This window comes from Corythoichthys intestinalis, chromosome 5 (assembly GCF_030265065.1).
Source record: "Corythoichthys intestinalis isolate RoL2023-P3 chromosome 5, ASM3026506v1, whole genome shotgun sequence".
NCBI lineage: Eukaryota > Metazoa > Chordata > Actinopteri > Syngnathiformes > Syngnathidae > Corythoichthys > Corythoichthys intestinalis.
In genome coordinates, this window is record NC_080399.1 from 55,854,150 (window position 1) to 55,867,346 (window position 13,197).

The 13,197-nt window shown below is 43.9% G+C and overlaps 1 protein-coding gene across 2 annotated transcripts in view; it reads right to left on the reverse strand.

Annotated features, from left to right (window-relative positions):
- tango6 (transport and golgi organization 6 homolog (Drosophila)) overlaps positions 1-13,197 on the reverse strand; it is a 53,198-nt gene that overhangs the window by 18,420 nt on the left and 21,581 nt on the right. For both annotated transcript variants that reach the window (XM_057835899.1, XM_057835897.1), the window contains exons 8-11: positions 9,759-9,871; positions 9,346-9,522; positions 9,140-9,266; positions 1,448-1,654 (exon numbers count right to left, since the gene is read on the reverse strand). In XM_057835899.1, coding sequence (XP_057691882.1) covers positions 1,448-1,654; positions 9,140-9,266; positions 9,346-9,522; positions 9,759-9,871 — 624 coding nt within the window. The remainder of the gene's footprint in view (positions 1-1,447; positions 1,655-9,139; positions 9,267-9,345; positions 9,523-9,758; positions 9,872-13,197) is intronic.

Here is a 13,197-nt window from a genome sequence, read left to right on the forward strand (position 1 = left end):
AACCCTACAGTGATTGCTAAAGACTTGCAGAAATCACTACCACAGTCCAATATCTATGCACACATTAACTATATGTAAAACTATGGCCAAGAATGGTGTTCATGGGAGGACTCCACGAAGGAAGCCACTGCTGTCTAAAAAAAACCTTGTTGCTCGTTTAATGTTCGCAAAAAGGCACTTGGACACTCCACAGAAGTTTTGGCAACACATTTGTGGACTGATGAAACCAAAGTTGAATTGTTTGGGAGTAACACACAACGTCATGTGTGGAGGAAAAATGGAACAGCTCACCAACATCAACACCTCATCCCCACCGTGAAGCATGGTGGGGGGAGCATCATGATTTGGGGCTGTTTTGCTACCTCAGAGCCTGGACAACTTGCAATCATGAATGGAAGAATTAATTCAAAAGTTTATCAGGATGTTTTGCAGGAAAACCCGAGGCCGTCTGTCAGACAGTTGAAGCTAAAAAGAGGACGGACACTGCAACAGGACAATGATCCAAAACACAGAAATAAATCAATTTTAGAATGGTTTCAGAAGAACAAAATACATGTTTTGAAGTGGCCAAGTCAAAGTCCAGGCTTGAACCCCATTGAGATGCTGTGGCATGACCTAAAGACAGCGATTCATGCCAGACATCCAAGGAATCTGACTGAACTACAGCAGTTTTGTAGAAAAGAATGGGCCATGATTAGTCTTGATCGATGTGCCAGACTGATCTGCAGCTACAGGAAGCGTCTGGTTATTTCTGCCAAAGGGTGGGGCACAAAATATTAAATGTGATGGTTCACTTACTTAATGTATTTTTTCCCTTTCTGTCATTGTTTGCATACTATCCTCATTAAAATATGAAAATCTATAAATGTTTGGGTGGTTTTAGTTCAAGCAGAAACTTTTTTCATCTGTGTGATTTTGACAAAGATCCGATCACATTTAATGGTGATTTTATGCAGAAAAAAACCCAAATATCTGTTCATTCCTTTCACTTGGGGAGAGGGTTATTCCTTTTTTTTGGTGTGTGTTTGTGTATTTTAAAGGGGGTTAAATTTGAAAAATTTCGCTAATAGTATCGAGGACCTGTTGGTCGCTTAAAAATTGTCACTATTCACTGTGTGCCTAGGTCACTGGGATCCACTGTTATACTAGCGGAAACAATGAATGAATTGAATAACGGAAATTATGCTACTTTTTTTTATTTTTAACACATGGGATTGTGGTGACATTTGACAAATGCTGGGCTCACAAGACTCACAGTCTCAGTCTAAAGACTGGAAATAGCTTTCCTATTCTTCTTATGAATGCAGCTACGCTCATATACAAACCTAGGGTGATCATCTTGTCAAATACAAGACTAGACACAAATGTGACACTAAATATTTTCTTTCAGCCTGATGACCAGAGGTATACTTACAGCCAATTAATGGATTGCAAATTCATCACAAACCTGTATGTTTCTTCTCAGCATCACAGTATGCTGAAGGGACTCTACCATTATGGCCAACACCTGAAGCAAAGCTAACGTGTGGCCTTGTCTTTCAACATGACCCTGTTGTCGGAGCTCCACCTCGAGAAGAGTCATAGCCGATATGTCCAAATGCCCAACTTCTTCCCCCTCTTCTGCTGCTGCCATTGCCGTCCAACTGGTTAGCTCCTACAGAAAATGCAAAAAAACACATTTTGAAAAATTACCTATCTGTTGGCCCAAAGTGGTAGACTTGGGTAATGTTACCGTTATATCTGTGTACAGGTAGTTCCCCGGGTTACTAACGAGTTCCGGTCCTACACTGGCAACGTAAACCGAATTTCCGCGCAAGTTTAAGTACCCCAAAATTGCTATCCAAAAAGTCCAAAAGTATTGTATTTTGTTTAATGATGGAGGATACACTGCCCTCTGGTGGAAGAGCTGGGTCTAGCTGGACTGTCGCCTTATGACTGAGGAGCGGACTCTTGTCTGCAGTGTTGTTAATCAAACTTTAAAAAAGTAATTAATTACACTTACAAATTAATTCTCCCAAAAAGTAATCGAGTTACAAACTGAATATACCACAATGTAAGAGTAATTAGCTACTTAAAAAACATAGGTCACACTATGTGAAGTTCAAAGGGTTTTTTGGACAATTGGCCCTAGCCCAATTCTTTACCCTAAACTTAACTAGACACAGGGGTATTGCGGATATTGCGATAACTACATTGTAACCTTTGCTATGTTTGGAAGTCATTTAATGAAGTGACTCAACCGTTAAAGTTGTTAAAATTGCTCCCGTTATTGCCTTAGTTCCCTTCTGTGTACTTTCGAAATGTGAAAGTTTTAAAACTGCTTCATCATTTAAAGATAGATTCAAGTTAAGATTTTGCCGATTTAGGAGTATTTTGGATAAAAAGTTACTTAAATTCGCAAGGAAGGTCCTCTACAACAGAGCCTTCCAGAGAAATCTACAGCTTTAAGATGGCGGCTGTTTACTAACGCCGGCGAATCTATCATTTCGCATCTAGTTCTCTATACATGTGCAAACCCCGCCATGTCTGTCATTTCGCATCTACCACCCCCGCTCTGCTCTCTCATCTCCGTGAGTCCGTGTTTCTCAGACTTTTCTCGAGTCATTCAACCAACATAGTAACGCATAGTAACGCACGCCTTTACATCCTCAGTCACGGTAACGGCGTTGCAAAGATGACAAAAGTAATTCATTAGATTACGCACTACTGAAAAAAAAAAAAAAACAACACTAATCGTCTGAAATGGATAAAGGACAGCTGCGTTTTGCTTTGGCCCACATTAGGCTATAAGTTGTTTCAGCTAATGTATGTTTGTGTATGGATTTGTAATTAAGTTTACAGTTACAGATTGTGGAGTTACGTGTGCGCTATTTGCTATGAGAACTGCAAATACGTTAGCATTTAAGCTAGTGGACTTTTGTTAAGCAAATTAGGCTAATTTAATCAACTAAATTTACATATTGATCAGACTAGATGGATGTTTGAACAATTGTTTTGTGTCAAGTGTTTTATTGTTAAAATGCGTGTCGTTTTGAACATACTAAGTGTACATGTGTGTTAGCTTTACAAAAGCTTCAAAAATCACAGTTGTTTGATGTCTGTAAAGCTGAACAACTTCATGTTTAATGATGCCAGAACACATCATATTAATAAAGTAAAAAATAAGATAGTGTGACGTACAAAAAGGTACTGTTTATGCGACATTAAAAAAAAATTAAAATAAAAAACGACTGGAGACAAAATGGCGGACGAGACGCCAGCGTTGTAAAGTCAAAATCGCGTAAGATGAACATCGAAACCCGGGACTACCTGTATTGTAGAATGAAGTGAATCAGTGTTTGAATCAGTTGTCTGAGCACTGTGCTGACATTGAGGCAGCAAATATCTCTAATATCACTTACTTGGTTGCTACTTTTAGATGTAAAGTACTGTAAAACATTTGTTCTGTATTAATGAGTCTACAATCATAAAGAAATGTAAATGTTATCTGGAAACATGAAAGTTCATTTCAGGATGCTTACAGTACAGTGTTCATTTAAAAGTTAATAAGCAGTTTCTTCTATTGGAACCTCCCAGTAGGTTAACCTTTTCCTCCATGATTTATTTTACGTCAATGACCTGAAGGTTATTAGCTGTAAAACCCAATGAGCTTGTGGTTGTATTGTTTAATCAAAGAGACCCCACCCCCGTAAGTACAGAATCAAAATGCATCCAATCTTTGGAAGACTTAAAAGGACAGGATTTTTCAGTTCGCCAAACAATACATGTTAAATGGCGTACCGCACGCAGGCTATTTTTAGATCGTGACGTCGCATCGTAAAGCGGAAGTAAAGCCGAAGTCGGACATTATAGACCCGCCCTCGCATAGACTCAACGTAATTTGTGCTACTTCTCGCTGGTAATCTTTCAAAAACGAACATGCCGATCACGCATTGCTTTTTTGGAACTTGTAGAAACGACTCTAGACATTACGACACATGAAGGATGTTTTCTTCTTACGTTTCTGGAAACCAAAAACTCGGGAGGAAAAAATGTGAAGACCGAAACAAATTGCGCAGACTTTAACACCAGCTCGGTGAATCCATTCACATTTCATATGCAGTCAACATTATGTTGGGTTGGCATGGTCTTTCAGAGGACAAAGAGGTAAGCCATTTTTATATTTTTAACTTAGTCTTTTAGCGTAACGTCGTGCTGAACTGCTTCTGTCTGACAATGAATGACCTGAAAAGAATTACAATGGTATCTGACTGCCACTGTTACCATTTACCGTTTATTTATTTTATTATATATATTTTATATATATTTTTTTATATACAGTGCCTTGCAAAAGTATTCGGCCCCCTTGAATTTTGCAACCTTTCGCCACATTTCAGGCTTCAAACATAAAGATATGAAAGTTAATTTTTTTGTCAAGAATCAACAACAAGTGGGACACAATCGTGAAGTGGAACAACATTTATTGGATAATTTAAACTTTTTTAACAAATAAAAAACTGAAAAGTGGGGCGTGTAATATTATTCGGCCCCTTTACTTTCAGTGCAGCAAACTCACTCCAGAAGTTCAGTGAGGATCTCTGAATGATCCAATGTTGTCCTAAATGACCGATGATGATAAATAGAATCCACCTGTGTGTAATCAAGTCTCCGTATAAATGCACCTGCTCTGTGATAGTCTCAGGGTTCTGTTTAAAGTGCAGAGAGCATTATGAAAACCAAGGAACACCCCAGGCAGGTCCGAGATACTGTTGTGGAGAAGTTTAAAGCCGGATTTGGATACATAAAGATTTCCCAAACTTTAAACATCTCAAGGAGCACTGTGCAAGCCATCATATTGAAATGGAAGGAGCATCAAACCACTGCAAATCTACCAAGACCCGGCCGTCCTTCCAAACTTTCTTCTCAAACAAGGAGAAAACTGATCAGAGATGCAGCCAAGAGGCCCATGATCACTCTGGATGAGCTGCAGAGATCTACAGCTGAGGTGGGAGAGTCTGTCCATAGGACAACAATCAGTCGTACACTGCACAAATCTGGCCTTTATGGAAGAGTGGCAAGAAGAAAGCCATTTCTCAAAGATATCCATAAAAAGTCTCGTTTAAAGTTTGCCACAAGCCACCTGGGAGACACACCAAACATGTGGAAGAAGGTGCTCTGGTCAGATGAAACCAAAATTAAACTTTTTGGCCACAATGCAAAACGATATGTTTGGCTTAAAAGCAACACAGCTCATCACCCTGAACACACCATCCCCACTGTCAAACATGGTGGTGGCAGCATCATGGTTTGGGCCTACTTTTCTTCAGCAGGGACAGGGAAGATGGTTAAAATTGACGGGAAGATGGATGCAGCCAAATACAGGAACATTCTGGAAGAAAACCTGTTGGTATCTGCACAAGACCTGAGACTGGGACGGAGATTTATCTTCCAACAGGACAGTGATCCAAAACATAAAGCCAAATCTACAATGGAATGGTTAAAAAATAAACGTATCCAGGTGTTAGAATGGCCAAGTCAAAGTCCAGACCTGAATCCAATCGAGAATCTGTGGAAAGAGCTGAAGACTGCTGTTCACAAACACTCTCCATCCAACCTCACTGAGCTCGAGCTGTTTTGCAAGGAAGAATGGGCAAGAATGTTAGTCTCTCGATGTGCAAAACTGATAGAAACATACCCCAAGCGACTTGCAGCTGTAATTGGAGCAAAAGATGGCGCTACAAAGTATTAACGCAAGGGGGCCGAGTAATATTGCACGCCCCACTTTTCAGTTTTTTATTTGTTAAAAAAGTTTAAATTACCCAATAAATTTTGTTCCACTTCACGATTGTGTCCCACTTGTTGTTGATTCTTGACAAAAAATTAAAATTTTACATCTTTATGTTTGAAGCCTGAAATGTGGCGAAAGGTTGCAAGGTTCAAGGGGGCCGAATACTTTTGCAAGGCACTGTATGTATATATAAAAAAACAACTTTAGTAAGGGGGAAGTGTAAATAAATTATAGAATTAAGATGTGTTATCAATGAAAAAATGAAAAGTGTTCGTTGGCTGTCACTGAGTAGCATTTGCGATCGCTACACAAAGCTAACAAAATTACCCCTAAGAACGGTAAGAGACGTAGGACAACCAGAGGATATATAAGAAAGACAGGGCTGATGGTAAAGGATAGCTTGTTGAAACAGGAGAATGTCATTGTCAGTCGCGTCGATAAAAAAGCTAAAGCTATGCTTAGGTCAGCTCGTTTTTTTTGTCTTTTTCAGCCTTCGACACTCAGGCCATCTCTTTACCTGAACATTTTTATGTTCTTCCACATCTTTGCCAGTGAATTTGGAGCCAGGCACATCATTTTCGGAGAGAATTGGTAGGTTTAGCTCTGTAAACATCTTCGTACACGATTTCCATTCATTTCCTATTAGGGACAAACGGTTCTTGTCCCTACTAAGCAACAGTAGCTAATGTCATGAATATTAATGAGCGGAAGTGACGTGTTGCTTGCGGTACGCCATTGGAATCAATGAATCATTAAAGACAACATATTTATCATGTTCCTACCAGCAGAAAGAATCTTGTTTATAAAAGAATGAAATACATAAAAGCTCGCTCAGCCAGAAATGGTATAGCAGGCATTTTTAAATGCCAGTACTGTTCAGCCAATTGTATGCGAATATCCCAGATTGTTCACCATTACCAGTCACGACAGTAATACCCATTGTTTCACGTGCTGATACACAAAAATTTACACAGTTTACACGTGATTCATCACTTTAAGTCGTTTTACACATGGATTATACCAAAAAGCCACGGAAAGAAACGAAGAATTCATTGTCAGTACGCAACAGTATTTGGCTTTCGACTGTAAGAACATGACATTTGAGGAGTGAGGGGTTATTGAGGAGGTGTCTGACTCAAGAGGTGAAATGGGCTTTGTCTGCAAATCAGATGGAGAAAAGAGAAAGACAGGGACAGATTGAACAGGTACACTAACCATGGATTGTGTGTGTGCCTTTTTTAAAGAGCATATGACACGAGAAAAAAAGTCTTAAATGGCATTATTATGTGAATTAGAATCATATTTTGAGACGATTCGACTATATACAACAATTTAGAAAAGCGCAGATGACGAGAAATTAGTCTTTTAATCTGCCGGTTAGACACGCCTACCATTATAGGGCTTTAGCGTCCCCAACAGGTGGATGACGTCAGCGGTAGACTGGGCTCATCGCTTTTACTATTCAGCCCATTGAGGGGGAATTATTTAGAACGAGGAAAACGCGACGAAGAGAGCCGCAAAATGTCATTGTTTCAGTCTCTCTACTCCAATATTTTTACAGGATATTCTTTTTATCCAAGTATTTTTCCCCAATAGCTATATAAATGGCTTGAGAAGGACCAGTCAGCCCGTCGAGGGGGAACTATTCACAACGAGGAAAACGCGACGAAGAGAGCGGCAAAATGTCATTGTTTCTGTCTCTTTACTTCAATATTTTTACAGGATATTCTTTTTATCCAAGTATTTTCCCCAATTGCTAAATAAATGGCATGTTCATGACAAATAACAGTCTTGAGCTGAATGGAATATGAAATAATAAAAATGCATTTATTCAGGACGACATGGCAAAATTACTCCATAATGGTCAAAAATGTCGACTTAAGACTACAAGAAAGTCAATTTGAAGAGAAAAAAATGGAAGAAATGGAGAGACTTTAAAAAATAAAAGAGGGCACCAATTTCAAACGATAAACAAGAACTTTGATGTGGACTGGATTATTCAGGAGAGATTGAAGGCTGGGCCACGATACTGTCGACTAGTGTTATTTTTATTTATTATTATTATTATTTTTTATTCATTTAACTTTTATATGCATGCTTTTCTTTCTGATTTGTTGGTGTATCTTGCCTAGGTTTGTTTGTCATTTCAATACACTGGGTGTAAGTGTGAATTGTTTTGTAAAAGGAAATAAAAAATAAGTGGAAAAAAAAAAAAAATGTCGACTTCACCTTTACTGTCGCACCTCCCGAACGATATTTTATGACACCTAAATCGGACATATGTCATTTCCCTTCCCCGGCTTTGGAGAATGTAAACAAACCAGAAGCCGTGACAGCTAGCCGACATGCTAACCCGAACCGAGTGATGTTTCAAAGTCTTCGAAGTGGAAAATCACACATAACTATCCTGGATTATTTGACCCGGTTGTCGATTGTCTTAGTGGATCGGCAAACCGCCCGGCGGAGAGCAATTTACAGTTCGTTCCCCGGAGGAGGGTAGCTGGATTTGTTGTGCAGCTAACGTGCTGCTGCTAATGAGCATTAGGAGAGCTTTTTACATGCCTATCAATGATCAAACGTAAGTAGTCCTTCATTTAAAGGAAGTTTGTAGTGTTTACTTTGTAATCGCTGTATTCGTATTTGACATAATACAAAACAAGATGTTTACTCACTTCCTCGTCAGTCCAATGGTCCCACAGTAAACATCCACGGTGAATGGGAACCTTTTGAAACTCCAAAAAGGCGCATACGCCTCTCCCTCATACAGAATGATTTTTCTGCAGCCGTTTGGCTGGCGTGATGCGAAAAATAAACGTATTAATCCGCAAAATCAGCTGAATCCTTCGTCCTCATACACAACAGTACACTGTAGCGTGAAGAGGACGTCTTCTACCGTACACGTCACAGCGCCCTCCTCCTCAATGCAAGACCGAAGCCGGAAGTCACTCATTTTCATGGCGCGGGATTCAAAAAACTAAATAAAAATAGCGATCGCTTCCACACACATCCAAGCGGCCCATATCATTCAGGGGCATAAAATACCGCGTGTATTATGAAATAAACATGCTTTTTCGTGTCACAGGCACTTTAAGCTTGTTTATACCTTTGTTCGAGTCTATCAGTGTTTACTGTGTGTGCTTGTCCAAACGTGCGTATAAGTACTGACTTTACAGTTGTCACAGCAATGGTTGCACTCAGAAGCCATGTCATATATTTCCATTATCAGAGGTTTTAAAAACGAATTTGGAATTTGCAAGCAAAGCAACAGTCTTTCACATGAAGGTCATTTATACTAGTCTTTCCTTTTAATTACTAGCTTGAACAAGGTAAACAATATACTAAAGCATGAACATTTAAATTTGGATTGCTAACCTGCAGCAGGTCCAGGAAGAAATCTCCAGGCACATCACTGTCTTTGAGTTCACCCAACAGGTGCATCAGACACTCCAGCCTCCACTGCTCCCCGGACAGCTTTTCATACAGCGTATCATCCTCATCACTGCAAGAGGCAGCAGCGGTGTGAATGCAGAACGAGCAAATCAAGTTTAAGATTTTTATACTTGGATTTGGTGCATCACCTGCAGCCTTCTCTGCAGGTAAGTTGAACTCCACCATTGCTGCCAGGGGTGAAATGGAAGCCTGTTGCTACATCATTCTTCTGACTTTGCAAACCTGAGAGCTGCCTGAGTAGTGATAATACTGCAGAGGTCTCTGCATGGCTCAAATACCACAGCAAAATATCCTGACATGGGGTTCTGTGAATCAGAAAAGACAAACAACGTAACTTATTGGTCAATAGTGGGTACTAGAATGCATAAAGGAAAGTTCGGATAAAATGCAAAGTTTGTTGAAAAACTTTTCATTTTTGTGTGGACAAGATAAACTGGTGTTTTGTATCGGTACATTTCATATCCATGTTGCTAACCTCATAGCTTTATTATTACTGTTGCAGTTTTATGAAAACCAGATATATAGAAGACAAAATCTGTACCGTAGGTGGGAGACGTTCTGCTTGGTGAAACAGAAGAGGGTGAAGACAACTGGAAGAACTTCTTCTAAAGCGTTGAGAAGAGGCGCAGATAGAGTGTTGCCCACAACCCAGATCTGAAAAAAAGAAAACCAGTCAAATGGTTTGCAGGAATGTTTAACTCTACAACTTCACAGACTTTATGACTGCAATAAAAAAGATTGTACTGTATTTACAAGCCATCCTTGCTTTATGACGGTCTCTACATATTGTAGCGTCTGCTGAGCGGAAGTTTGGTCGCGAAAACAGCACACGAGCCTCAGCGCCTTTTTCCTCTTTTTCACTTCCCGCCACCTCACCAATGCCAAAACAACAACAACTATATACACTGACGCAATCCAGTCCACCAATCCGAGCGTCGCGCCGGTGCACCAGCACACCAACGACAGTCCCGTGCTGGTGCATAAATTAACCCATTGATGACAGTCCCGGCGACGCTGCACAGCCCCCACCTAGCCGGTTAGTTGTCCCCAGCAACCGTAGCGTCCAGAATGTAATCCTGTAACCGGAAAGGAAGTCTGCGGTGCCGCCGAGGACACCCCGTCTCTACTCCAGCCGGCGTTGGAGGTGTCCGAGAGTTCTCAGCCCGTTCCTCCAGACTGGCCTCCGTCTCTGGAGTTGCCCGGGGTTGATAAGGGGCGAGCCGGTCCCGATGGAGGACGACCACCCGGTTCCTCCTCAATGTCTGTACTCGATACACCACATCCGACAGTTTCTCCAGAACAGTGCACGGTCCCACCCAGTGGCTCATGAGTTTTGGGGACAATCCCCGCTTTCGCTCTGGGCTGTAGATCCAAACCTGTGCGCCAACAGCGAAGTCTTCCCCTCTACAGCGAACGCCAGCCTGGCCGAGGGTCTGTCGGGCTACGTCGTGAACCTCTCGTAGTCTGTCTCGCAGATGGCCATAGTAATCCATTCCGGCCTCGCCCACCACCTCTGGCTCAGGAGGGGATCCAAACACCAGGTCAACAGGAGTGCGGAGCTCTCGCCCGGACATGAGAGCCGCGGGAGTGCATTTAGTGGACTCCTGAACCGCCGAGCGATATGCCCATAGGACCAGAGGTAGATGTAAGTCCCAATCACGTTGGTGACGGCTGGTCAAGATGGCAAGTTGAGTGGCCAGAGTGCGGTTAAAACGTTCCACCAAACCATCACTCTGGGGGTGCAGTGGCGTAGTACGGGTCTTCTTGATTCCGAGTCGATTGCAGACCTCACTGAAGACCTTAGCCTCGAAGTTCCGCCCCTGGTCACTATGCAATTCCTCTGGGGCACCAAATCTGCAGAACATCTCATTGACCAGATGTTCGGCGGTAGTGATGGCGCTCTGGTCAGGGACAGCATAGGCTTCAGGCCATTTGGTAAAATAGTCCATGGCCACCAAGACATATCGATTTCCTCGTTCGGTGACTGGAAAGGGGCCCAGGATGTCAACGGCCACACGCACCATGGGTGCCCCCACCTGGTACTGTTGCAGGGGGGCATGCGAGCGTTGGCCTGGCCCCTTCTGTGTTGTGCAAGTGTCACAGCGGTGCACATGGAGTTCAATATCTTGCCGACATCCTGGCCAGTAGAATCGGGAACGGAGGCGCAGCAGGGTCTTGGTGACGCCGAAGTGACCCGTTCCGGCCGAGCCATGGACGAGCTGGAGGACTTGCATCCTCAGGTTACGAGGCACCAGGAGTTGGAGGATATCACGGGTGCCAGCAGGATTCTTCCAGCGACGGTAGAGAAGGTTGTCACGGATGACAAGGCCAGCCCACTGCGAGTGGAGTGCCTTAGTCTCTTGGTCGAGCATAGCGATGGCCGCCCATGCTGGACGCTGGTCGGCCTCCAGCCATCCTCGAACACGGCTGAGAACGGGGTCCCCTTCTTGGGCGTGTCGTAACGCCACCAGGTCAACCTCAACCATGTTGGGAGCCGTCGCTGTCGCTTGGTCGTTTGCCCCACCCCGGCCGAGAGTATTCTCTTCGGCCGCGGCTGCTTCTGGATGTGCCGCTGCCACTGTGGCCACCGGTTCTCGTTCCTCCTGGCGTTGGCAGTGTCGGCAGTCATTGCAGGGCCGCCGTGACAGGGCATCAGCGTTGGTGTGTTGACGCCCTGGATGATGATGGATTTCGTAGTCGTAGTCCTGCAGCGTCTCCATCCACCGAGCGAGCTGTCCCTCGGGCTCCCGGAAAGTGAGAAGCCAGGTGAGCGAGGCGTGGTCAGTGCGCAGAAGGAATTTTTGCCCATACAAATATGGCCGGAACCGGCGCAGTGCCAAGATCACAGCCAGCAGTTCCGTCCGTGTGACACAGTAATTTCGTTCAGGCCGGCTGAGGGCACGACTATAGTAGGCGACGACTTGCTCACCGTGCTCGCCATCTTGTGACAACACTGCCCCTATGCCAACGTTACTAGCATCAGTGTCCACTATAAATGGTCGCTGGAGGTCGGGGTAGGCCAACACTGGAGCTTCAATTAAGGCTCTCTTGAGTCTGGTGAAGGCCCGGCCACAGTCCTCAGTCCACTGAAACACTTGCCCCTTTTGCGTCAATTTGTGCAGAGGGCTGGCAATGGAGGCGAAGTCCCGAATGAATTGACGGTAGTAGGACGCCAGGCCCAAAAAACTGCGCAGCTCACTGACATTCCCCGGCACCGGCCAGTCTTTCACGGCCGCTGTCTTAACTGGGTCGGTGGCCACCCCCGCCGCATTGATGACGTGGCCCAAGAATGACGTCTCTCGTCTAAACAGGTTGCACTTCTTGGGGTGGAGACAAAGCCCAGCTTGTCTAATGGCGTCGAACACCTCCCGTAGGTGGCTCAGCGCGCTCTGGAAGTTAGCTGCATGGACTAGAAGGTCATCCAAGTAGACAACACAGCGGCTGCGTGGAATGTCAACGAGCACTTTCTCCATCAGACGCTCAAAGGTGGCTGGAGCATTGCAAAGTCCAAATGGCATAACTCTGAACTGCCATAATCCTTGTCCCAGGGAGAATGCAGTCTTTGGTCGTGCCTCTGGGGCTAGTTCCACCTGCCAATATCCGCTCCGCAGGTCAAGAGAGCTGAACCAGCAGGAGCCGGCGATGTAGTCAAGGGCATCGTCGATACGCGGCAGGGGGTAAGAGTCCTTGCGTGTAACTTTATTGAGCCGCCGATAGTCTACACAGAATCGCCAAGTGCCATCTTTTTTCTTGACCAGAACTACTGGGGCTGCCCATGGGCTGGACGATGCCTCGATTACTCCCGCCTCCAACATCTCTTGAATTTGTTTTTCGGCTGTAGCACGCTTGGCAAAGGGAAGGCGCAGAGGCCGAAGGCGAATGGGGCTTGCATCCCCGGTATCTATCTCGTGCTGAACCAAGCCGGTGTGCATGCAGTCTTTGTCTTTGGCGGCAAAGATGTCAGCAAAGCAGTCCAACAG